The sequence below is a fragment of the Pogona vitticeps genome, chromosome 2, assembly GCF_051106095.1.
Source record: "Pogona vitticeps strain Pit_001003342236 chromosome 2, PviZW2.1, whole genome shotgun sequence".
NCBI classification, from domain to species: domain Eukaryota; kingdom Metazoa; phylum Chordata; class Lepidosauria; order Squamata; family Agamidae; genus Pogona; species Pogona vitticeps.
Window position 1 is genome coordinate 29,423,243 of NC_135784.1, and position 26,387 is coordinate 29,449,629.

Sequence of the window (26,387 nt, forward strand, 5' to 3'; positions counted from 1 at the left end):
ACAGACAGACAAACACGATTACTTCTTCGAAAACTACAATTCATTGACGGATCTCTTTATGCAGCAACATTAACTTCCTCAACCCTCCAGACTCTGAATAAAATGGCTTCCAAAGCGAGCCCTAGCGGTGGAACTCAGCCCAGCTTGAAAAACAGCTCTATGGTGGCTGGTTCCTCTCTAGCCCGACGTTTCTCCTCTCTGTGGTCATCCTCTCGTTTCTTATACTTTCTGGATCTCCTGGAGGGCCGTTTACTCTCCGTCTTCTGTTCAATGAATCGACCAATCGCGCAAGGGAAATTGTTTAAAATGGCAAAAGGGAGGGCCAATGGAAATTGTCTCCCGGGAAAAGGGGCGGGACAGGTGAAGGTAGGCTTCTGGACCTAGGCTGCTCCGTTGGGGGAAGGGTGAGATGAAGTTGCTCCTGCATCTCCTGTAAGTGGCTTTATTTCCACGTGTATTTCAGATTTAAAGGGGAGGTCCTTAAATAGAAGGATTGGAAATTGGGGGGTAATGCGGGAGGTGTAACTGGGGAAGAAAGTAGATGTGTTTGGGATATGGCAAGAGAGGGGCGGAGGGATCCTCCTGCACCACCGTGCAGTTGTAATTTCACTTGTTATTGCAGAATATTGTAGAATGGATCAGACGCAGGTCTTGGACTGGGATGGAGAAGACGATCCCGATTATTCTTCCAATGGGGCTGGAGACTCCGGGGAGCCCCCTAAGCCTGTGGGTCGCCTGCACCTTCTGAGCAACAAGTATGGCCCGGAGAAAGGTAATGATCTTCCTTTGTGCCTTTGCACTCTACCTAAAGGAGTGCTCACTGCTTCCCCATATCTGGTTTGTTAGGTTAGTTAAGCCTTTAGATTGATGTGTGGACAACTTGGGATGGTCCAGAAGGTTTTGGGCTCCAACTGTCCTTCGTTCCCAACCCATGTAGCTGGTGATCAGAGGTGATGGAAGCTGCAGCCTAACAGTATCTGGAGAGTCTCTTGTTCTTCACTCTTGAAGAACAATAAGGGCAGGTAATAATGTGGGGAAATGCTGGGAAACGTTGAAGGCATTAGGGAAAGAGGAAGGCCAAGTGTAAGATGGATTGACTCTGTCAAGGAAGCCATGGCATTGAGGTTGCAAGATCTGAGCATGGTTGTGAATGACAGGACCTTTTTGGAAGTCACTGTTTCCTACAGCTGCCTAAGTCAGACAGGACTTGACAGTACACAGTAACAACAATGATAATATAATGGATTAAAACTAGTTCTTCGTATGCTGAATCTTGTGGGTTCTGTTAGTGAGGCACTGCGGTCGACATGCTTCTTGCTGCCTCTTAATTCAGAACAGTTCTCAGAGGAAATAAAACAAAAAACAGTTGAGTCTTGCGGCATCTTAAAGAGCAACACTTTTTATTTGGCATATACTGAAAATAGCAGTTTGTGCCAAAATAAACTTGTTCACACCACAGAATTCTTTGTTGCTTTTGCTGCCACAGACATATGGGGCTACATCTCTGGAAAGTAAGTATATCAAGTTCCTTTCGGGGATGGATCTTCGGAAAAGGGCAAATTATAGCCACAAAGGGGCTCCTTTGGTGAAATGAGGCATTTGTGGTGCAAATGCTAACTGTAAAGTACTTGGAGAGCACAGATGGGCTGAAAACAAGTTAAAACGGTTAGGAAAAATTCAAGATAGGCAGGACTTATAAAAGATAAAGTTGTAGTCCTAGGTTTATTGAACTGGAGAATAGTTTCTATTGGATTGAATCCAAACAAATATATTTCTTTATCGCATCACATTTACAGCTGGCTGGCTGGATCACTCAGTGGTTTAGGCATCTGAGTGTAGAGCCAGAGGTTGGGAGTTTGATTCTCCACTGGGCTTCCTGTGAGTGGAGACAGCCTGTGTGGCCCTGGGCCAGCTGCACAATCCCAGGGTGCTCCCAGAAGAAGGGAATGGTAATTCCTCAGTATTCTCTTCCTGGAAAACCCTGAAAAGGGTCATCATAAGTCAGAATTGACTTGAGGGCACATGATTATTATTATTTACAGTGGTGCCTCGACTTACGAACTTAATTGGTTCTGGAAGATGGTCATAAGTTGAAATGGTCATAAGTTGAAGCACCATTTCCCATAGGAATGCATTGAAATATAATTCATCCGTTCCTAGTGAAGAAAAAAATCACCAACAAAAAAAATCCCACAACAGCACTGCAAGACCCATCGGAAATGGGATTAATCCGTTCCGGCCGAAGGGGGGCAAAAGAAAAAGCAAACCATGCAAGACCCATCGGAAATGCAAAAAAAGCAAAGCAGAAAGCAAGCAAACCATGCAATACCCTTCGGAAATGGGGAAAAAGCAAAGCAGAAAACAAGCAAACCGTTAAAAACCCATCAGAAATGCCCTTATTGGTGTATGCGTGAGATAAATATTTCCCTAAACAATTTAATTTAGAAAATCTGACACTATTCTGTTACTTGTGATCTGATCCTCCCCTGTTTATGCTACAGAAACCATGGAAAGCTTACAGAGGTTCAATCACAATTTCCTTTATATCCTCTCATATTCCTCTAGGACCATAAAAATCCAAAGGTGGCCACCAGCAAAAAAAGAAAAAGAAAAAGAAAAAAAAGGAAAGGTTTTTAAAAATTATTATTCTAGTGTGGCTGAGATCCTTTTAATTGCACTGGTCCTTCATCAGGGAAAAACAGAATACTGAAATCATCCGGTTCTATTATCCTTGCTCGTTATGGCAGCATGGGGGGCTGAAAAGTGAGAGCAACATATCCAGTATCTTCCAACTTGTCCTCCATTATTATTATTTAAAGTTTGAACTGTCTTGTTATAATAAAATATTTTTTAAAATGTCTTCGCCGCTTTGCTATTGTGCTTTTACTTTTGGTGGCCCGCTTAAATGAGGGAAACATGCTTAGAGTCCAGCTATAAGTGTTTTATATAGGTTACCCTTTTGCTGATGGTTCACTTAGAAGCTGTTACAGTATATATATTTTTGTAACCATATGCATATGCGTAGGAAAGCCAATTAGATTTGCATACACCTGGGAGGCAGGAAAGTTCAAAGGGTTGGATCATACTTCTGCACTCTTAAAGAGCAGGCTGGGTAGGTGGGGCTTGTCAGCCCTGGAAGGCAGCCCATCTAGGAGAAGGAAAACTACAATTTCAAACCTCTCACTGCACTGTGGCTATATCCACTCATGGAAAAGGCTTCAGGAGTTAACCTTGAGGCAAAATCCGGAGCCAGAGTCCCAGAGGCAGTTCGTGTCGTTCTGCCAACTCCTGCAACGTTGCTGGAACCAGTTGTATTGGCCCTGGCCTTTCCATTGGACCATTTCAGTGATGTGGAGGGGGGGGATCTGCTGCTTGGGTAACAGCCTATCCTCCATATTACTTTACCCAGGCTTCATGCTCTGGAACTCCTCGATTCAGAGCATGTTACTATAGTCTCTCGAGACTGAAGGATGCCTATGTAATGCATTGTTTATGATGCACCAGAGCCACTAGCTTTTCTGTGGTTTATAGAGGTTGCTGACATTTGCTGTTTATTGTCCCAAGAGTGATTGGAAGTTTGTTGTGCTAGAGAAATTGACAGTAAAGTGAGTTTTCTGCTTAAGCTGACATTCTTTTAAAAGTAAAGGCTTTACTGAAAAATTCAGTCGCAAGCTATATAAAACAATATTGGAAAAATAATATGCATACTAGGAGACTTTAATGCAATTGTAGATGAGAGATTTGACTACAAGTGGTAAAAAAGGGGAAAAGGGAAGGAAAAGATTTCCAAAAAATTTCTTTTGTACGGCAGAAGAACTAGGATTATGGAGAGAAACAAATACTAAAAACTCTCAATTTACCTTCTACTCAAATAGGCATAAATCCTGGTTGAGAATGGATGTGATCTGGCTATCCTCAGAATTAAAAACCGAAATACAGGAAGTAGAAATAGAAACCAATATTTGGGCACATCATGATCCAATGAAAATGTGGTGGAAAGGACAAAAAAGGCAAGAGAAGATGGACCTTAAACCAGGGAATACTGGAGGATAAAGAATTTGTGGAAAGAATTAAAAAAGAAATGGAATTCTTCTTCGAAGAAAATAAAAAAGAGGAAACATCCCTCCAAACGATTTGGGACATAGCTAAAGCATATTTCAGAGGATTAGCCATATCATATATAGCCAAAACTGACATATAAACAGCACCCTTTATATTAGGTGTGCCAAATGGTTCAATGGCATCTTGAGGGCCACAACTTTCCCAGCCCTAACTTCATCCCTGTTCCAGTGTTTGGTACCTCTGGGTACTGAATGCATGATGGTCTCCTCATCTTGCTAGCATTGCCCGGTGGCTGATGTATAACTGGAATCAATCCAGAGAGGCTCCTGCATATTTGTAGCCTCCTCTATAGAGATACAGACTTTGGTCAGTCAGTCCGTCAGTCTGCATCCCGTGGAAGGAGCCCTACACATGCATTCACGCATGTGCATGCGGGGCTGACTTCAGAACGCATACTAATCACACAGCAGAGATGGAGAGCAGTTGGCTTGTGCATCGGCATCAGGAACCCCTTCATTTGCTCTTTCCAGAACGTGGGAATTTGGGGGGTATTGGACATCCCATAGTCCTCTCTAGCATACGTCCTAACTAACTGAAAGCTTCCGGAAATCTCAAAAAAGGACACGTCTATATGTACTTAATTTTTTTAATGCTATATGTTTGAAGAATATGTATTGTATATGATGTATGATAGAAAATCTGGATGAGGAACATAGTATCAAAATATATACGATTTGAAAATACTTTGTTGTTGTTATTTTTTAAAGGAATGAACTGATGGGTAAACCCTTTGCCTTACCTGGATAAAAATTTGAGTTTAGCTCTGCAGTGACCAGATGACATTGGTTTATCCTTGGTTTATATAATCACACCTTGTATGTATTTAAGATGCTTCCAGGAGAGTTGATTTGCTTTCAACTAGCATCAACCTCTGATTCATCCTGAATTATATAATCCAATAAGGTGAGGCTAGTGTCAGATTAGTTATTCATGTAATAAGCCCAGCTGCCTTTAATGTTGTGGACTGAAGCAGGATGAGTGGAGGTGTGAAAAAATAGGGATTATGGGTTTTGTAGAGGTCTATTCTGCCTTTTTGACTCACAGGAACAAAGTAGAGTAATAACCATTAAATAAATAATTTACCCATCACAGTAAAAATGTACCTTGAGAGAAAAAGGGCAAAAAGAAAATGTGCTGTTATATACTGCCCCATAGCATATAAGGTTTACAGTTTAATTATTCAGGCTATACAGTGCCCTCCCAGCAAGCTGGGTACTCAGTAACAATCTTGGAAGGATGGATGGCTGAGTAAACCTTGAGCCGGCTACGAGGGATTGAACCTGGGTTGTGAGCAGAGTTTTGTCTGCAATACTGCAATTTAACCACTGTGGCATGAGGCTCCTTGAAGCATAACCAAAGAACTGAGTTCAAAACCAAACCAAAAGGGAGTCAAAAGCAACATAAGATACAGGGAGTCGTTCAAATAAAACAGCTCTTCCGTTGTGGGTTCCATTAAACATAATTTCTTCTCTCTCATTTCTAGATTTCTGGATCTATCCTGGGGAAAATGTGATTGGCCGTTTGGAAAGCTGCCAAATCTGCTTGCCAGCCTCTTCGGTCTCAAAAAATCATGCCGTGATCGAAGTCCCCTCCCCAGATGGGCCCCACCTCCTGTACGACAAAGGCAGCCTCAATAAAACGCGACGCCAGCGTCTGATCTTGAAGCCGGAAGTCCGGTACAGCCTTCAAGATGGGGACGCTTTGCTCTTTGGGGACGTGGGTTGCCAGTACTTCATCCTTGCCCCGGGGGGCGCCTCTGAATCCTCCGATGAGTCCATGGAGGTGCCACCCACTCAGACGAGGCCAAATGCCAGTGCCTTCGTCATCGAGGAGACGCCAGCACCGGGAAAGAGGCTGCGTTTGGAAGGAGTCCTCGTCCAAGATTCAGACAAGGAAGAAGAAGGGGAGGATGTGGTGAACGGGGCTGGCAGGAAGAACGGTAGGTGAAGGTTGTGAAGGAGAAGAGGTTTAGATTTGGGAGGCCCCCAAAATCTCTGCTCTCGTATTGCACAATGCTTTCTTGCACGCAGCCATCTTGTCTGGTTCCAGAAGCTCAACAGAGTTTGCTCCTGGTGGTTAGGGATGGGGTTTTCAGAACTGACAAACCCCTAATCGCGTAATTCAGTGTGGAAAGTCACCGGCCGTGTTATGAAACCGGCAGCCCTCAAATTGGGAGGAAGTAGAGAAGCGCCTTTATCTCTATGCTGTTCCAGCATAGCTTCTCAGAAATGTTAGGCAAGTGCCCAGCTGCATCCTGGGACTCACAAGGATTCCCTGCAACTCACAGTGGGTCATGGGGGCGGGGAATGAGTTCCAACTGAGGCTGCCTCCATCTTCGCGCCCCCCCCCCCCAGCAGCATTGTGAATTGCAGGGAATCCTCACGATTCCCACCATGCAATGGGACACAGATGAGCAGCACAAAAATGGCACGGAGGTGAGGGAGTTGCTGTACGTCCTGCCATTTTTGGGCTGGGGGGGGGGTTGCGGCTGAATTATGGGACAGAACATTCATCAGTTTCCAAAAAATCCTTTCCCTATTACAGTGGGGTCTTGACTTGAGAACTTAATCCGTATTGGAAGGCGGTTCTCAAGTCAAAAAGTTCTCAAGTCAAATCTGCATTTCCCGTAGGAATGCATTGAAAACCATTTGATCCGTATCTGCTGTTTTCCGTCCATAGAAACTAATGGGAAGCTGCTATTCCTCCTTCAACCACTAGAGGGGGATATTTTGTTTCTTTTTTTCTTAGGTCAAGAAAGGTTCAGGGAAGGCAGGGAAAATACAGTCCAGGCAGTCTGAAGACTGTCTCCCAATCCACTCTCTAAACGCTGGGAGGAGTGAGGAAGCAGACAGGCACCCCTTTCACTGGCCAACAGTTAACTGAAAGTTCAAATTTTGCACTTTCCCTGCCTCCCACGTGGTTTTTTTCAGTTCTTAACTCAAATCTAAGTATGTAAGTCAAGTCAATATTTTCCTACGAGAGTGGTTCTTAAGTCAAAATGTTCTTAACTCAAGCCGTTCTTAAGTCAAGACCCCACTGTACTTATTACTTGGATGAATGAACACCAGGGAATAAGGAGAATTTCCATGTGAGGCTAAGATAAACCCCCCACACCTGGAATATTTGAGAATTATTGCTGCCAGTCAGAGCTGATGATGCTGTCCTAGATGCAGCATCAGTCTAAGACAGCTTCCCATGTTCCTGTAATTCTGCTAGGATAATCAGGACTCTGGGTATGCATACTCAGGAGTGCATATGAATGCAAAAAAAATTCCTATCAGGCGCAGAAATCAAGTTTCTAAAAATGATGACTTCTGCTTGGTTTTTTTAAAAAATAGTAAGTTTACAACTGATGGCTTAATTATGGGGTTGTTGTGAAGCCCATCTGGATCGGACTACCAGTTATAGAATAGAATATTTATGTATTTCATAGCTTTCTATATTGATCCATTAGTGCAAGACATAGAATAGCCCTTCTGAGGAAAATATAGATGTATTCCATTATATATAAAATGCTGCTTTGCAGTGGAATTAAGTTTCTAGTCTGTTTAGTACTTATACGGCTGGCCGTCAACAACTCTTCAAGCAAGGAATCTGTGGTCCCTGGGATCTTTTAACACGATTGGGTCCCTCAGTAAAACGTCAGCTCCCAACTCTCGCCTCCCCATGGACTGTGCTAGCAAGGCCGGCTGGACATTCTCATACAACAACATCTGGAAACCCACTTGCCCATCACCCTGTCCAGCCACAAAGGACATGGTTTCAACCTAAGATGGTACACATTTATTAAAAATATTTTGACCCCACCTTTCTCCTTAGAAAAAGATCCATTTACCACATTTAAAAACAATATTTAAGAGCAAAACAATGCGTGCACAAAGGTGACATACATCATTAAAGGCAAAACATGTGCTCTATGAAAAAAAACAGTGGCCCTTTGCTGAAAAGTGGGAAGGGCTGGTGGTGATGTTGAAGAAAGAGGAAATCCCCCCCCCAATTGCTTTTTTTCCTTAATTTAATCTTGTTGTCTTTGCTAGGGTCTGATCCTGCTGTCGATGATGGCCCTGGAGGGCCCTTCAAGTTGGCCTCTTCCATGTTTTCCTCTCCTTCTGCTGCTGTTGTGCCTGAAAGGTATGTTTTCTTTTTAGCAAATGATCTGAGGATCATACTTACGAATCCTGAGTCAAGATATCCTTTGGAGACAAGAAAAGAGGCACATTTATCTTTTGGGAACGATTGGATTATTTCCTGAAAAAATAAGGCAGCAGCTATGCATCGCTTGTCGCCGTCATCACCACCTTCTGCATTTTTGCTATGCTTGCTTAGCAGTAAATAAATTATTGGTTCTTAGTGTTTTAAGAGCTTTTCAGGACACTCTTCACATTGCTTGCTTGAACTGAACCTTCCTTATCCCTACCAGAAACAGCTCCGTCATGTCTGGTGGTGTGAAGAGAACGTAGCAGGCTGAGCATATATAGAAGAACGTCTCCAGTGGTATAATTCTGCTTCTTACATGAAGCAGAAAAAGCAGTGATGCCTCAGTGCTAGGAGACACTTTATCCGGAAGCAGCCAGTGTCGCTAATGAAGGCTTGTTGGTCTGCAGATTGTACTTAGTTACATAGCTTGGGTTAAAACCATCTTTCAGAAGCTGAAATTTCATTCCCTAATTTATTGGCGAGCCCTTTTTAAAATTACTGCAACATAAATATTAAAAGAGGAGATGGCAAACCATGTATTCCAAGGGAATGGCTCTTCTCAAGTGGAGCCAGCTGCAACATGGATGCGTATCACCAAAAGGGAAAATGTGTTTTTCTCCAAAATGTTTTGATTAAATTACTTAAAAAGAACTCATTAGAGCAGTGGCTTCCATCCTCGGGTTCTTAGATGTTCTTGGACTACAACTCACAGAAATCCTGACCGATACAGCTAAAGATGAAGGATTATGGGAGTTTTAGTCCAAGAACATCTGAGGACCCAAGGTTGGGAACCCGAATGCACGAGAGCAATAACTTAAGGCAGACGTGGGCAGTGTAGCCCTCCAGATGTTACTGGAGTTCAGTTTTCATCCTTCCTCATAATTGGCTATGCTGGTTAGAGGGGCTGAAGGGGAATTATAGGGCAGCAGCCTCTAGAAAGCCAAACTTTCCCATCCTGGACCTTACATTGCTTTACCTGGACTAGAGTCTTTGATGCTGAATGGATGAATCTGGTTGTTTATCGCTATTTTTTATTTTCTTGCTTTGTTTTTTGTGTTTCACAGCGATGACGAAAGTGGGGAAGCCTCTGTCAGTGAGCTGCCTTGTCCTTCGCTGCGTCTGTGCTTTGAAAGCCAGGATGCTGAGCCTGGCTCTTTGGAGAACGGAGGGGTCCCTCCTTTGAATCATGAGAGAAATCCTGTACAGTCAGGAGGTGCTGAGATTGCAACAAAAGCCCAGCCGGATTTGGGAGGAAGAACAGCTAAAAATCAAGAGGCTCCTTCGGTTGCTTTGGCAGAAGGCGTTCACCTGGACAGTGATACTGATGTGGATGAGGAGTTCACAGGTGGGATCTCAGAGCCATCCACGTCAAGGTGTCTGCCAGGAACCAGCAAGACCCTGGAGGTGGGCAGTGACACCGACGCGGATGAATCTGTGTCAGTAAATCCAGAGCCTGATAATCAGAAGAATCACCAAATGGCCATTGAGGTGGGCAGCGATACAGATGTGGAGGAGATGGTAGAAGACCCCAATGTCCCCCAGACCCATCAGCCTGCTGAAAATGGGGAGGAGCACACAGATGCAGAAGAGGGGACGGAGAATCCAAGCATGGCAGATCCTGGAGGCCACGGGTCCGGCCCTCAAAAGGAGGGTGGCTGCAAGGATGTAAGAGAGGCCAGAGAAGACCAAGACGATGCACCTCCCAAAGGCCATCCACTGGGTGAGGAGGAGGAGGAGGAAGACAGCGACACAGATGTGGAGGGAGCCATTGGGGATTCCGATGCGAAGGTCCAGAAGCTCCTTGAAAACAGGGACAGTGATACAGACGTAGATGATGCCTCCCCCAAAAGGAAGAACCCAGATGGGGCTCTGAAGACCCACGAGCCTGCTTGTGACAGGGATAGCGATACAGTTGTGGATGATGCGTCGGGAGCAGGGGGTGTTTTGGAGACCCTTCGGGACAGCGATGGGGATACAGACGTGGAAATGTCTGACTTGGTGCTGGAGAATTCCGATGTTGCTCGGACGCAGGGGCCCCACCCTCTGAGCAGTAAGGACAGCAGTGCGTGCGTGGGAGAGATCCCCCTCAAGGGGGTTGTGCATCTGGACAGTAGATGCCCAGGGCAAGGGCCTGGGGTGGAGGCAGACAGTCCCAGTGTTGAATTTAAGGGGAATCAGGAGGCTGTCAGTGAAGCGTCGCAAAGCTTTGACGGGAAGAAACCTTTGGAAAACCCCAAGGTTGTCAAGGATACAACTGTTTCATCTCAAAAGCCAGGCCTGCCCGTTCTCTCTGTGGACAGCGATACAGACGTGGAGGATGAGGTTGAAAATCCGAACGGAGGGTCAGAAGAGGGCCACAAAGCGGCAAGTGTTGGGCCTGGGAGAGGAGGTGGAGGAAGCTTTCTAGAGAATTCTGGTGTCGGATCCCCTCAAAGTCCCGTGGCGGATGGGGTTGGGGGCAGCGATACTGATGTGGAAGGGGCGTCCCCCTCCCACAAGGAATCCGTGGCTCAAGACAGCGAAACAGACGTGGAAGAGGCAACTGTGCCGTTGGTCCCAAGAGAGACTAGCACAGCCAGGAGGGAATCGGCGGCTTCTGCGACAGAAGTGAGAGTCCGCCAGGAACCTTGCAAAGGGAATGAGTATCCAGGCGCCGAGGGAAACGAGGCCCCTCCAGCTGATGATGGTAGCAACACTGACGGTGAGGGGTGTGTGTGTGAGAAAGGGGGTACTATTTATTTATTTGTTTGTTTGTTTGTTTGTTTATTTTTTTTTATTTTATTTTATTTATATCCCGCCTATCTAATCAATTAAGACCACTCTAGGCGGCTTACAACAACAAAAACAACAATGTAATTAAAAGCCATTTTTACATAAGGGAAAACTTTCAGCAAGATGGGACAGACAGTAGGGAGTGGAGAATTTTCCCGTTTCGTCTCTAGTCCTGGCAATCCCTTTATCTTGGGCTCTGTGTTGTGGTGACAGTCCAATGGTATCTGGAGGGCTGCCTATGGTGGTGCCTGGCGTTGTGCCAGTTGCATTGAGTCTGGCTTAGCGACAGCTGCAGCCTTTTTGATGCTGCAGAAATGTGGGTAAGCAACAGTGCATGCTGGGATGGGAAGTTGTGGTGGGAGGGAATGCTTCTTTTTCAGCGTTCAAGCCTCCAGGCTGTGATTTCGGGGAAATGCCGTCCCTCCCTCCCTCCAACACCCAGTCAGCGTTTTCCTATCCACTGAGCATGCTCAGTTCTCATTTTGCTTTGCTTGCTGGGCTCTCCTTAGCTTAAGGTTGTAGCTTTGGAAGAGGTAGCCGCGTCCGCCCGTGTAAGGCAAAATCCAAAGAAAGAGGACAAAACAAGACAAAAGCATGCGGTACCTTAAAGACTATTATATTTTAATGTGAGCTTTCGTCGACAAAGTCCACTTCATCACCCATATGGAAACAGTGTTCTACTTGTGAAATTAATATTTCACCCGTTATTTCATTTTTTCCCCATATGTCTGATGAAGTGGGCGTGTCCAAGAAAGCTCGCATTAAAATATAATAGTTAGTCTTTAAAGTGTCACATGGTGTTTTTTGGTCTTGTTTTGTTGCTTTGGATTTTGGCAGATTAGTTTAAGGTGTTTGTCCTAAGGATATTTTTCATTCCTGCAGATCTCCGGAGTCTCCCTTGTCTGCTGTTATCTTGTGCGTGGTAACGCTGATTTGCTTGTATAAGTATTGAACGGTCCCACCTGAATAGGGGAAACCATCCGATTTATTGATTGGACTTATAGAACTCAGGGTGGCACGTGGTAACGGTAGAATAAAAAAGTATAATGTTAGTAGCAAACAAGTGCAACAAATAAAACAAAATAAATTGGAATCCCAGTTCAAATTTAAAAAATAATAATAATCTAAAAACAAATCCATAGGGAGAAGTGGAACCCAGCTGGTAATAAGCACTATCCTCAGTCACTAATCAGATCACGAATATGTTCAGCTTCCAGTAATGGACAAAGGGCAAGAAAACCTCTCGTCAAAGGGAGTTCCGGAGCCTGGGAGCCACCACTAAAAGTGTCTTCTCTTTTTGAGTCCCTACCAAGTATACTTTTAAGGGGGTGTTCGGAAGAAGACAAGAGCCTCCCTGGAAGAACTGAGAAACTGGGTGTGGCATCATCTTCAAATAGCTTGGAATCATTTGTGCAGGGCAGTTGCAAACCATTTGATCATAATAACTAATCATGTGCTCCTCAAGTCAGTTCCAACTTAAGTTGACTCTTTTCCACATTTTTCCAGGGACAGAGTACTCAAGTGGTTTACATTCCCTTCTTCTGGGACTGTGCAATTTGCCCAAGGCTACACAGGTTGGCTTTACTCCCTGGATGCCCAGTAGGGGAATCGAACTCCCAACCTCTGGCTCCACAGCCAGATATGTAAACGCCTGAGACATCCAACCAGTTAGATCATAACCAGTGCAGTGAATTGTGGGCCAATAAACAAGGCTGGTAGCCCATGAAGGCGTTGAATAAGGGAGTCCTGTGGGCCTTGCAGAGTTCATTGGCTTCCCTCATTTTGCTTCCCTTTTCTACTCCGTTCTCCCAGATGATCCTGACCTGGCTTTCCAAGCAACGCAGTGTTTCTTGCCTCCCGAGACTTCGTCCCCCATGCCTGAAAAGGCCCACAACACGACCGTGGCAGGTAAAGAGGGTTGCAGGATTCCTGGGTTCTCTGGCAGAAGATGAAATAAGGACATTCCGTGCTGGGAGCTGCAGCTTTTAGGACCCTTAGAAACTCTGACTTTGCTTGTGTTTTGTGATCTTCAAGCACTACCCTCACCAAATACCTGTAGGCTTGCAGGATGCAGTGGGATGAAGGTTGAGATGGTGATGAGACTGTTTCTGAATGTAACTGTGGAAGATAATGGATTATTATCTTGGAGGATGTCCTGTCCTTTTTCTCACTGGGTCTCGTCCCCTCTGCTTTTAACTTCTCAGCAACAACCCTGTGAGGCAGCGTGAGGTGGAGGCTGAGAGAGGTGCGGCTGGCCCAAGATGGCCTAGGGAGTTTCATGGCTTAGCGGGGGCTTGGATGATGCTCTTCCTAGAGTTGCACATCAAGGGCAGCCACTACACTGTACTGGCTCCATGAATTCCTAGTTCCTAAGGAGTAACAGGAGGAGAAAGCATCCGTTCTGTAAGAAGCTGGTGGTTTTCTTGTCACATCTGTCTTTGCCAGTAGGCGAAGCAGGACTCTGCAGTAGCTAATCCCTTTGGCCCGACCAAACAGGGCTGCTGTGAGGTTCTTAAGTGTGTTCTTTACAAATAAGATTTCTTGAAGTGAGTGGGAGGGACTTGAGAGTGATCCTCTGGATTGAGAGGCATGGAAGAATCGATATCATGATTTCTGGTTTCTGCCTTTTGATTCCCTTCCCTTCTTAAATGCCTTAAGGAAAATCATCCTTTCAACTCTTTTCTCTTGTTTTTTTTGTTGTTGGAGTTATTCTACCTAGATATTAGGTCCTTGTGACATGAAGTTCTTCTCTCCCCCCCCCCCCCCGGTGTCTTTTTCCTCTACCCCCATCCCAGATTCCAGTACCTGTCTAGAAGAGGAGGCCACGCAGGCATTTCTCCCTCAGTCCCCCTCTGTGGCAACCACACTCCCGCTTAAGAAAGGTGAGTCTGTTGTGGCTCTTTCCATTCGCCCTCCTTTGTGATCGAATGGACGCTTTCACAGTATCCTGCATAGGACTGGAGGTGGAGGGGACCGCTGGTTCATTTTGGGTGGATGATGGGACCTTGTGATCTCCCCCCTTGGGCATCCTGTCTAGCTGTACAGTGTGTCTGAGATCACCCGGAATTTCTCATCCATGCCTCCCTGTCTTGCTTGGAACCCACTGAAAATGCTTTTTTTTGGCCAGAATCCTGTTGCTCTGTCTGATTCGCTGAATAACGCAGCAAAACCTATGGAGGATTTAGGATCTTTAATAATAATCATACACGGTCAGGTCAGTTCTGACTTACGGTGACCCTATTCAGGGTTTTCTAGAGAGAAGGTCCTCAGAAGTGGTTTGCCATTCCTTTCTTCTGGGGATGTCCTGGGGATGTGCAGCTGGCCCAAGGCCACCCAGGAGGCTTAGTGGGGAATCAAACTCACAACCTCTGGTTCTGAAGCCAGACACCCAAATCTCTGAGCTGTCCAGCCAGCCTCTCTTCAGTTGTTGAGGAAGAGCATGGTGCCCACCTGTGCGGAGGTGAGCATCCTAGGCTTGTTGTCCCATTGAAGTCCAGCTCTCTGTAGAAGGTGCATCCAGGTAGTCTCTCCACTTGAGCCTGAATCTCAGCTTTGGGCATTGTGGGGGGGCAGGTGAAGAGGAGATTTCCCCCCCCCCCCCCGTGCAAAGTCCATTTAGAACTATCTCACCCTCTTCAGGCAACTTGCATTTCCACATTTGGAAGGGTGGAGGCCGTGCTCTCATGCTCACTTCGATGCATGTGGCCTCCAAACAATATGGTTTTGTCTGAGGATTCTAAGGAATGAACGCTTGCGGCCAAGTACGGATATTTTTCCTGAACTTCTGTGCGGCTGGGAGACGCCTCTGCTCCCCTCGTCTTTGCCACAGGAATGATTAAAGAAAACTAGAGCGGAGATTTTCAGCCTCTGACCCTCTAGACGTCTTGGGTTTCAACTCCCGGAAGACGACACCCCACCCCCCCAATTCAGTGGCTATAGGTCCTGGTCGTTGAAAGGCCAGACGGCTGAAAAGTCAGAGACGCAGAACCACTGAACGAGAGAGAGAGAAAAAAAGAAGGGAAGGCTGACGAGGCACCACTTTATCCTCTCCTTGCTTTTTGTTTTTTTCTCAGACAGTCTGCAAACAACTAGGCAGGCAGGGGATGGGGGGGAGGAGTTAGGGACTTTTAAGTTCTTGCTTTGGATGAGATTCATAGGAGATCCCGTGGGAAGGAGAGTGGGGTGTGGGCAGCTCATCTCGAGGGAGGCAGCTGGCTCAGGCAGCAGTATTTGCTGGTGGGCCAGTTGTAGGACACCGCAGTCTGCCTCCTCCGTCAAGAGCAGGGATGTCCTGCCTTGGCAGGGGGCTGGGCTAGATGACCTTTGGGATCCCTTTGAGTTCTGCAGTTGTATGATCCTGCGACACAGGAGCCGCAGATTGTTTCCACATGTAGCCCAGCCTTCCTCACCCTGCTGCTGCTCTTCCCAGTGTGCCGGACCGCAGCTTCCATTCCTAGGCAGCTTGGCAGGGGATGATGGGACTTGTAATCAACGCTAGAAGATATTAGTTTGAGATCTATACCTGATACCTGGGCTCTGATTGTGGGAACCCTCCAGTCTCTCTTCTGCCTTAAAAACAACAAAAATTGCAGTGCCTGCTGCCTTCTTAAATTAGAGATGTCAGGGACTCGAACCCAGGACGTTCTCCATGCAAGGCCTTTGCTCTTTGTTTGAGCTCTAGCTTTATCTGGAGGGCCACAGGTTGGGGGAGATGGGTCTGGGCTGTGAGGGAGGATAATTGGAACTGGTGTTTTGCTTCTCTCTCCTCTCTCTCCCCCCACCCCCCAGCATGCAGCTCCCCTTTAAAAGAGGATAATCAAGACCCTGGTGCTTACATGCTGGAAGCCACCCAGTTATTTTGTCAGGATCTGGAACCGCTCTCCGAAGAGCCCACACAAGCCTTTGTTGCCCCGGAGGAGGAAGAGACAGAATTGATCTCCCAGTCCTTGCGTGAAGAGGGTGGAGGGAGACTCCACGTGGAGGGCACAGTGCCTGCACTTTCAACCTTAGCCTCTAGGGGGCAGCAGGCCACCCGTCTCTCTGCCACCCTTGCTAAGCCTTCTTCCCTCAGATCTTCGCCTTCAGAGCTCGTTGCCCACACCGTGGCAGAGGGCGGGGTAGACAAGCCAGAGAAGAAAGCAGAACCGGAGCTTGCCCGTTCCGTACCAGTTCCTTCCAGTAGCAGCAGCAGCAGTGAGTCCTCGGCATTGCCGGAGGTGGTGGGGAACTTCAAGAGCGAGGCGCAAGTGTCGGCAGAGCCCTCGGAAGCTGGAAGCGCTGCAGGACTCCCACCGCCCGGAAGTGGGGAAGGTGAGCCGGTGGGACGCCTTGGAAGAGGAGGGGACGTGGTTTTCCAGAAACAGAACGGGGCACACACACAGGATGGAGGGATGGATGCAGCACCGAGGGGTGTAGTCCTCAGAAGCAGGGTTGATTGAGCGGCTGGAGTGTTAGACGAGGACAGCGATGGCGAACCTATGGCACGCGTGCCACAGCTGGCACACAGAGCCCTCTCTGTGGGCAGGTGACCCATAAGTTGCTGGATCGCTACCCCCAGCAGCGAAACCTGAGGAGGAGGCTGCAGCCACGGTGCTGGCGCCCTGACAGGCGGCGGGCCAGGATCCGGAGTGGGGTCTCAAGGTACCTCCGTACCCGCGATTCCCCCTTCTGCTGCCACCCGCTGAGTCCCCCCAGCCCCTGTTTGGGCACAAAAAGGTTCACCATCACTGGATTATGAATTGGGGGAGACGGGTTCAGGTCCCCACATGTCATGGGTTAGTGGTCCCCTTTCAACCTCACCTCTACCCCACCAGGCGGTTGATTGTCAGGCTGATGCCAGGAGGAGTCATAACACACCATTGGGAGTTTATGACATAAAAAGTGGGACAGAAATGTGTCAACTGAAGACAGTCGGTAGAAAATGAATAGCAAGGCCCATTTGTCTGCTCATAGCTATATGCGGACAGGCACCTATATGTTTTTCTCCCCCTGTACAGGTTAGAAGGGGCAGCCCAGTTTGAACAAGGAAGACATTTGGCGCTTTCTGCTGTGTCTCTCTCTCTCTCCCTCTGTAAATTTACCTTTCTCCTGAAGGATTATAGTGCTAAAGTTGAAAGCTAAAATAATAAATTATTACAATATTTAAAAAGGATTAAATATATACCATATTAAAACTTACAAATAAGAGTAGTATTAAAAGCACAAGTAAAACAACAGAATACAATAATCCCTTAAAAAAAAACACCTTGGTCAACTCGTCATTTAAATGAAAGCCTGCCTGAAGAGAAAGGTCTTTGTTTATAACTTCCATTTGTTTCTTGGGCAAAAGATGTTCTGGCTGCTATATTTCCGGTTGCTCTCTGAAAATATTAAAGCAGAAAAGCAAATCAAAGCTTGCCCTTATATATGCCCCTCCAACCCTTAAAGCACTCTCTGGAAGGTCAACAATGTAATTATGCAAACTACACATTATCCCTTTCCACCCACAAATTGAGTACTCAATTTACCAACTTCAGAAGGATGGAAGGTGGAGTCAGCCTTGAGCTGGGCTCCTGAAACTGTTGGGATCAAACTCAGGTGGCGACCAGAGTCTTGACTGCAGTACTGCAATTTAACCGCTGTGTCACAAGTCTCCTTTTAAAGGGAAAAGCCACAGCATAACCCAGCAGCAGTGACTACTGATCAGTTTCTTTGGAGGGCTCAAAAGAAATGGTTGCAGTGGGAGTAGGATGTGTGTGCATTTTCCATACTCTGGATCCCATTCATGGTTACAGACTGCCTGTGATTTTAATGGAGGGTGTTTGTGAAAATGCTCCGCTATGCTGCCCAGTACATTGATCTGTGCTTGGCTACATAGCAGCCAGAGGATGGTGTGAGTGGTCATTTTTAAACTTCAATTCCCAGAAGCACAATCCAGTAAATTCACTTGATGGGGGAATGTCAGAGCTATAGTGTAGAAATTTTTTGGGAAGCTTGGTCCAACAGGGCCAGGAAAACCAGCAGATCCTGGCCTGCATCATTTCATGAATTCTGAATAAACCAGAACTCATGGCTCTGTAAATCTTCTGGGAAGAGAGCAGGGCATATGCTTAGCCTTTCACATACGGGTTGTTTGCAGTTGTCTTGGACTACAAACCCCATCATTCCCAGGTGGGAATGACAGATTTGTAGTGTGCCACATTTTCGGCATAAGCAGCCAGGGAAGACGGTCTTTTAGTGTCATGATTCTCAGCCTTTTCACCTTCCAAGTGTCGTGTGTGTGTGTGTGTGTGTGTGTGTGTGTGTGTGTGTGAGAGAGAGAGAGAGAGAGAGAGAGAGAGAGAGAGAGAGAGAGAGAGCTCCTGGAAGCCAGCATGGCCAGCTAGGGAATCTTAGCACATCTGGAGGGCTCAATAGTGTGCACTTCTGGTTTAGCGGGTTGCTGAGAGAGAGTGCTGAAAGAGGAGCTATTTTCTTGTGTGGGGAAGGAAGGAAGGAAGGAAGGAAGGAAGGAAGGAAGGAAGGAAGGAAGGAAGGGAGGGAGGGAGGGAGGGAGGGAGGGGTGGGGTGGGGTGGGGTGCCCACCCCTGTGGCTTTCCATAGAACAGCACTGCCCCTTGGTGATTGAAATGGGTATTGCACCTTTCAGCTTATTCCTTTCCATTCTTTGTCTTAGCTGGTGTCCATCATCATCTGGAAGAAAAAAGCTCCACATTAGCCCGGGAAGAAGCAAAGGATGTTTCCGAGCAGGTGAGTATGAGTTTGGGTTTCCCTCCATGGAAACGAAGAAGCTTCCGTAACACCCCACTCATATTCCAGGAGTGGACATTAGAGCTTCTGTTTCCCTGATGTGGGAGACACTGTCCTATTTCAGCCTAAAGCTCTTCACTGCACACCACAGAGCCTTAGGAGGGACAGTGAAATGCTGTTATGCACGGTAAAGGTGACGAGGCATCTTCTTGTAAGTGCCTTGGTGATGCTGGATTCTGTAGTGCCTTCATAGGGCTCTGCAACAGCCAGAATCCAGACCCAACGATGGCAACATGGAGGAAGTGGGTGGGCCTCCTGCAGCCAGTGTCAACTGCAGGATCTGAGCTTTCCCACCCCACTTAACACTTTTAGTATTACAGGTGCCAGACTGTGCCAAACCCGAGCCCGCTTCGGTGTCTGGGCGGCGGCGGAGTCAGCGCTTGTCCTCCACCGCTGCCGCCATGTCCCCAGCCTCAGTTCCAGAAGGACGAAGCCTCCGTCGCCGTGGCCCCGCGGGATTGGGCAACGCAGGGGGGAGCCGGGAGCCTGCAGCTTCCCTCTCCCGGCGCAGGGGGCTGCGGCAACTCAGCAGCGCATCGCAGTTCATGGGAGAACCAGAGGCCAAGGAGGTACAGCCGGAGGAGGAGGACAACGAGGAGGAGGAAGCCCGCTCCGGGAAGAAGCCCAGGCACGGGGAGCCTGCAGTTGCCTCGTGTCCGAGCCGAGCCAAGGTCTCGCCGGGAGACTCTGATGCCGCCAGCAGGCTGAAAGGAGAGGCAGCGATCGCAGCCGTCAGCCTTGGGACCAGGGAGCTATCGAGGCGGGGGAAGTTGAGGGCGGCGGCCGCAGAACCTGGGAAAGAACAGCCGCCGGAACGTCCTCAGACCCGGGCCGGTAGGCGGTCAAACAGCACTTCAAGCCCAAAGGATTCTGGGAAAGATGCCAAACCCAGGCAGGTGGGTCATGGAACTGGCGCCTGGAAAACATGGTTCCTAAGAAATAAAGAACCGTGTGGGTAGACAGAGTTTGAAAGAAAGTTCCGTAAGAGATCACGGAGAATATTCCCGCTGCCCCAGCTTAGTTTGGTCCTTCATTGGGCCCTTTTTAAACTGAAGAGCCCTATTCAGGTGTTACCAAATCCGGCGTGGTCAGTACCCTTCAAGGGGAGTGCCTGGCCCTCTTCCATGTCACTGGGATTTTATTTGCCCTTTGCGACACCCAAGTCTGACGGGGAGAGGTGGGCTGCGCTGGGCAAGAACCCAGCTTTTCCAGGATGCTCGCTCACACGCACAGCCGAGATGTGCACAGAAACCTCTCTGTCGGCTCCTGTAGGAAGAAAGCAAAGGTGGAGAGAGAGAGGGCTTAGGTAGCGCCCTGTCAGTGTGTGGATAAGGCTGGCTTCCCTGTAACGCTTGAATAGGGCTTGGGTGGCTGATGTGGCCCTTGCCATGCCGGCTCTCCTGTGCAATTGTAAACCATTGGTAAAGAGCTGTCCGTATTTAGCAGGGCACCCATAGATGAGCCACAGTCTCTCGCCCACATATTGTGTATGTGTAACAGGGGAGCTGCTTGGGGAAATTGCTCTTTTTGGACTGTTTAAGTCCCAGAACATCCTGCTGGCTGTGGATTCTGGAAGCTGTAGTCCAAAAATTGAACCTTCTGGGTCTTACTGGTTAGTCTAGAGCAGTGGTTCTTAACCTTTGTTACTCGGATGTTTTTGAACTGCAACTCCCAGAAACCCCAGCCAGCACAGTTGGTGGTGAAGGCTTCTGGGAGTTGCAGTCCAAAACTCCTGAGTAACCCAAGTTTAAGAACCAGTGGTCTAGAGGGACTACGAAACTCTTGCACATGAAAGATTTTCCATGTGCTGTTTCCTGCTAAGGTGCCCTTCGGCAGCCCCGTGGAGGTAGCGTGGGTTCCATTGCTGAACATGAAGGGAGCAAGGTGGGGTGTGTGAATACGTTGCGGAGTCCAACTCGTATATTTCTTGGAGGAAAACCGCCCTCCCGCCGCTCCCTGGCCCCAACGCCCTCTGAGGGCAAGCTGGCCTTAGGTCGGGAAGCCTCTCAACCTGCGGCTGGGGCTCCGTGGCTGAGCGCTGGATTTGGTATAGCTCCCTATAAGCATGGGTTTGACAGGCAGGACGCAGCAGACCTAAATGATTGGAGGTGGTTTTGTGTTTGCTTCTGGGAGATCTTGGGAAAGTTCCTTTTCCCCAGACGGAGAGCTCTGAGAAGCTAGCCGGGAGGTTTTGCAAGCTGGAGTCCCCCCCAAAAGAGGCACTTTTCTAAGCCTGGATGCGTTCTTTTGTGTGTTTCTTTCCGACCCTCCACTCCAGGAATCCCCAGCCCAGTCCACTCCATCCTCGGGAAGGCGGCTACGGTTGCAGAGCGCAGAAAGCAAGTCGGGGGGAACACGAGCTCAGCCGCAGAAGAGAACCCAGGGCCCCGGCACACCTGCCCCCAAGGTACCAAAGGCTCGCCCCTCCCCTAGCGGTGGGGATGGTGCCCAAGGCTTTGTGGAAGAGGGCTTTTGGGGGTTCTGCTTCTGACTGGCAACATTCAAGTGGGACCTCTGGATCTTTGTGCGGCTTGGAAATGTGTTGCGAACGGCTGAGCGCAACTCCCAAGGAGGTTACGGGGTTCTGTAGGGTGGTGGTTCTCAACCTTGGGTGCCCAGATGTTCTTGGACCGCAGCTCCCAGAAAACCTGGCCAGCACAGCAAGTGGTGAAGGCTTCTGGGAGTGGCAGCATGACGATGCACAAACATTTTTGTTGGTTTCCTTTTATTGAGGGAGCAGAGATCGAGGCAAGTGGGAACTTAGCTTCATAGCATTTAGGAAATCCTTGTTTCACCTGCTAGTCAGTGGCCGTGTCCTTCTGGGTGATCTGTTTATCCCCCCACCCACTACTACTACAGTGGTGCCTCGCATAGCGATGATAATCGGTGCAGCAAAAATCACTGCAAAGTGATTTTGTCACTATGCGATATTAAAAAGCCCATAGGAATGCATTGAAACCCCTTCAATGCATTCCTATGGGCTTCAGACTCACCTTTAAGCGAAAATCCTTCATACAGCGGCCATTTTCACTGCCCGGTAAGCGAGGAATCCGTCCCAGAAAACAGCGGGCGGCCATTTTTTTTACCTGACAGCCATTTTGGAACCGCCAATCAGCTGTTAAAAGATCATCGCTTTGCGATGATCGGTAAGCAAAATGGTACCAATCATCGCAAAGCGATTTTTCCCCATAGGGAACATTGCAAAGCGATCGCAAAAGCGATTACAAAAAGTTAATCGCTATGCGATTTCGTCGTTAAACGGGGCACCCGTTAAGCGAGGCACCACTGTACTTTATTCTGCTACTTTGTGCCACTGCTTCTTTTCCAGGTGCTGTTCACAGGCGTGATTGACGAGGAAGGGGAGCGGGTGGTGACCACGCTGGGCGGCTCTCTGGCAGAGTCCGTCTTTGACTGCACCCACCTCGTGACCGACCGCGTGCGCCGCACCGTCAAGTTCTTGTGCGCTTTGGCTCGGGGCATCCCCATCGTGACCCCAGACTGGCTGGAGAAGGTGAGCGGCTTTTCCTGGACTCTCCCTCACGATTCTGCCAAAAGGGAGGAGGGTTCAGGGGACACAGGCACTCTTGAGGTCTTGCTTGACTCACACCTCCCACCCAGGAAAAAAAATATCTTACCACCATCCTGACTCGAAAAGACAGGCATGGAACATTCAGAGCAGGGGCGGGGAATGTGCGGCTCCCCAGATGTGATTGGACTGTAGCTCCCATGAGCTTTCACCATTGGCTGTGGTGCCTAGGATTGATGGGAACTGCAGTCCAATCTGCAGGACCTCTGGTGGCCAGGACTGGACAACCCTGGGCTGGGTTTTAACTCCTTAGGTTCATCTCGTACCTTTCCTCCTGTGAGCTCCAGGTAGCGTAGGTGGCTCTCTTCTTCCAAACCTTATACTCCAAAGGTATGTTAGATTGAGAGCATCCTCGGCTTGGGATCAACTTTTTGAATTTCATTGGTCAATGGGAACGTGATCCTGGATCTTCCAACTTCCACGGCTGGCATGCAGAGCCCTTTCTGCGGGCACGCGAGCCATAAGTCACCGGATCACTAGTCCCTCCCACACACTGGTAGCCAAACCTGAGGAGTCAGTTGCTGGCGTCCCGACAGGTGGTGGGCAAGGATCCGGAGCAGCTGGTGCTGGCGGCAGGTCTGGAGTGGGGTCTCGAGGCGGCACTGTGCCTGGGATTCCCCCTTCCACCGCCTGCTTTTTGTTTGTTTGTTTGGGCACTTGGGCCCAAAAAAGTTCACCGTCACTCCTCTAGTCCAATGGTTCCCAGCCTTGGTTCCTCATATGTTCTGTGGAGAAGTCCAGAAATCCTGGCCAACATAGCTGGTGGTGAAGACTTCTGGGAGTTGCAGTCCACGAACACCTGGTTGGTTGGTTGGTTGGTTGGTTGGTTGGTTGGTTGGTTGGTTGGTTGGTTGGTTGGTTGGTTGGTTGGTTGGTTGGTTGGTTGGTTGGTTGGTTTATTTATTTATTTATTTATTTATATGTCGCCCACACTACCCAAAGGTCTCTGGGCGGCTTACAACATTTAAAATACAATAAAAATTCAGAACAATTAAAATGCAATTAAAATATATATTAAAAATTGCCGTCAGACCCACAGCTAATATTATTTCAAGGTTGGGAACCACTGATCTGACCCCTTACATCATGCTAGTTCTCGGTAAGAATAATGGCTTGGAAGCATGAAAGGTAACTCCTCGGTATCTCTCTGTGGGTGACTTTGTTGATGGGCTGCGGTGCATGGAGGAGCTTAATTTTAAGGGAAATGGGGTGGCCGTTCCCTCTCTCTTCTCTGCTTCATGTTTCTGCCCCCCCTTCTGCTTGCAGAGCAGACAGAACTCCTTCTTCTTGATGCCAACCAGCTTCCTCGTTCATGACCCTGAGCAGGAGAAGAACTTTGGGTTCAGCCTCACAGCCTCATTACAGAGAGCCCAGCAAGAAGGGGGGCTCTTCCAGGTAGGACTAAAATTAGCAACCCCCAACCCGTCTCACCCACAGCACCTCTGTTTCCAACTGGTCAGGAATTTGAGAGCAAGAAAGAATTCCTTTCTGCCACTTCCCTTGTCAGCGGAGGCACTGAAATCATTGTATCTGTTTGCATTTCTCCCTGGTACCTCTGGATATAACTGGTAATTGTACTGTCATGCTAGTGATGCCCAGCCTTGGGTCCCCAGATGTTGTTAGACTAAAACTCCCAGAAGCCTTTACCATTAGCTGTGCTGGCCAGGATTTCTGGGAGTTGTAGTCTAAGAACATCTGGGGACCCAAGGTTAGGAACTGCTGCTATATGTCAGTCAGCATGCTTGTTTTATTGTGAGTTTCCTGGTTCATTGTGACAATTCTTGCAATGCAGGGAGAGGGTAAAGTGAGCTGCCCCTCAGGTTGAATGGAACAGAGTGGGGTTGATATACATGAAGATTCAGAAAATCCGTAGCATTGGGAATGGTGTGATTGATAGCTTGCTGGACTGTTGCACACTGTCTGGCTGCTTTCCCCTTGTTGGAAGTTGTGGGGATCGGTTAGGTGGAGCTTCAAAAAGTTTGTGGTCAGGGGTACAAGCTCCAGAATTCCCCAGCCAATCCAGCTACTGAGCATACTAGCTAGAGAAAGTTTAAATGTCATTCCAAAAAAAAAAAGTATTTTTGTTAGCTCTGGGTCAAAAGTTCTTTTTTCAGAAAGAAAAATGGGGCAGCCCTACAAGGAGGAAAAAAAGGGTGAAATCTTCAGCTGCTAAAGTCCTAATTCTAAGCCTAGCACACTTCAGATAATCTCCTTTAGCAGCACTTTCACGATGAGGAGACCTGAGTGCAAGGTACTCTTCTCAAAGGACATTATCTGTTCCTGCACCATGTATTTCCCCCCGCCCCCAGCATCAGATGCTTCCTCTACTACAATACACCTACAACAAGACACACTAATCACCCATCTACAGAAAAAGACAAAAGCCTACCTCACAGCCATAAATACTGCACTCCCAAGCCAACTACACCAGAGCACAGAGTGCTATCCTCTGAAGATGCCAGCCACAGAGACTGGCAAAACGTTAGGAAACACAACCTTCAGAACACAGCCAAAGAGCCCGAAAAACCCACAACAACTGCTTCCTCTACTGTTTGTCCTGTTTTTATCTTGGATCCCTCATTTAGCCATGCTCCCTCTCCCACAAGAGAGAACAGGCTGCACCCTGAACCTGTCTTGTTTTTCCCCAGGGCTATGAGATCCACGTCACCCCGAATGTCAAGCCAGAGCCTGAGCACATGAGAGACATTGTGAAATGCAGCGGAGGGACCTTCTTACCCAGAATGCCTCGAGCCTATAAGGTGAGAGAGATTGTTTGCGGAAGCTCCCTGGACGAGTTATAATGTGGGTATAAAAAAAGGGCTTGGGGGTGTGTGATATGATTATACTGTAGTTTCTATGGACGGAAAAGAGCAGATACGGATTAAATGGTTTTCAATGCATTCCTATGGGAAATGCCGATTCAACATAAGAACTTTTCAACTTGAGAACCACCTTCCAATACGGATTAAGTTCTTAAGTAGAGACCCCACTGTATCTTATTCTTTCTGAGCATCAGACCCTCTGACGGTTTCGTCTCTTTTATGAAGGACAAGCGTGTGGTTGTCTCCTGTCCGGATGACTTGTCCCGGTGCAAACCAGCACAAGATGCCGGAATACCGATCGCCAATTCAGAGTTCATCCTGACAGGCCTGTTACAGCAGTGCATTGATCTGGAGGCCCACCAGCTGGAAGGGGTGGGTGCCTCCCCCACTCCCACCACCAGGGCCAGCAAGCGGAGGGCGGTGGCCCCAACAGCGCCCCCCAACACGGCCAAGAGACGGCGCTGATCCTGAAATATAGCTTACCAACCTTGCCTTAAACTTGTAAATAGTATTTTTTTTAAGATCACTGCCAATAAACTGGGTATATATATATATAAAAAAACTGACTGTTTTGAAACAGGGCATTGTAAGGCCGGGGGACGGGGGCACGGAATCTCTCTGTGCCAAGGGAAAAATAAGAATTTAATGTAGTAATCAAATCAGTTTCTTGTGGCGTTTCCACCAGTTCTGCTTTGATGGACTAAAATTAAATTGCATTTCCTTGTAAATAGTGGCATCTTTCTGAGATACTTTGGCTGTAATCCTGTGCTTCTTTAGGTAAAGTCTGTGTGCGTGGCATTGGCTAATGGGTAAGGTACCCGGCGTGTGTTTGGATGACTGACAAGGCAGAGGACCAAGAGGGAGCTGCGGTTCACTGTAGCAAGTTATTGAAACACAAATATGATTCAGCAATGAAGAGTCACCCCTCCTGTAGAAACCTCAGTCCCAAGGTGGATGCAGGGGCTGTGCCCATGTGTGGCTTACCATGGGTAAAGCAAAGCAAAGCGTGCTGCTTATATACCACCCCATAGCGCTTCAAGCACTTGCTGGCCGGTTTACAAGTTAATTATCCAGGCTCCACATTGCCCCCCCCCCAGTGA

General features: G+C 47.9%; 1 protein-coding gene across 2 annotated transcripts; it reads left to right on the plus strand.

Annotated features, from left to right (window-relative positions):
- The first annotated feature begins 307 nt into the window (after positions 1–307).
- MDC1 (mediator of DNA damage checkpoint 1) lies at positions 308–25,849 on the plus strand. Of its 2 annotated transcripts, XM_072989113.2 has the most exons (15): positions 308–432; positions 623–772; positions 5,606–6,061; positions 8,160–8,253; positions 9,384–11,020; positions 12,904–12,999; positions 13,887–13,973; positions 15,880–16,401; positions 18,746–18,819; positions 19,200–19,775; positions 21,158–21,286; positions 22,208–22,390; positions 23,732–23,860; positions 25,114–25,224; positions 25,513–25,849. In XM_072989113.2, the coding sequence occupies exons 2-15, from the start codon at positions 634–636 to the stop codon at positions 25,750–25,752; spliced, it is 4,473 nt and encodes a 1,490-aa protein (XP_072845214.2). In that variant the 5' UTR covers positions 308–432; positions 623–633; the 3' UTR covers positions 25,753–25,849. The 2 variants fall into 2 exon arrangements, with proteins under 2 accessions (XP_072845214.2, XP_020669391.3); XM_020813732.3 differs by lacking the exon at positions 13,887–13,973.
- Positions 25,850–26,387: the final 538 nt, after the last annotated feature.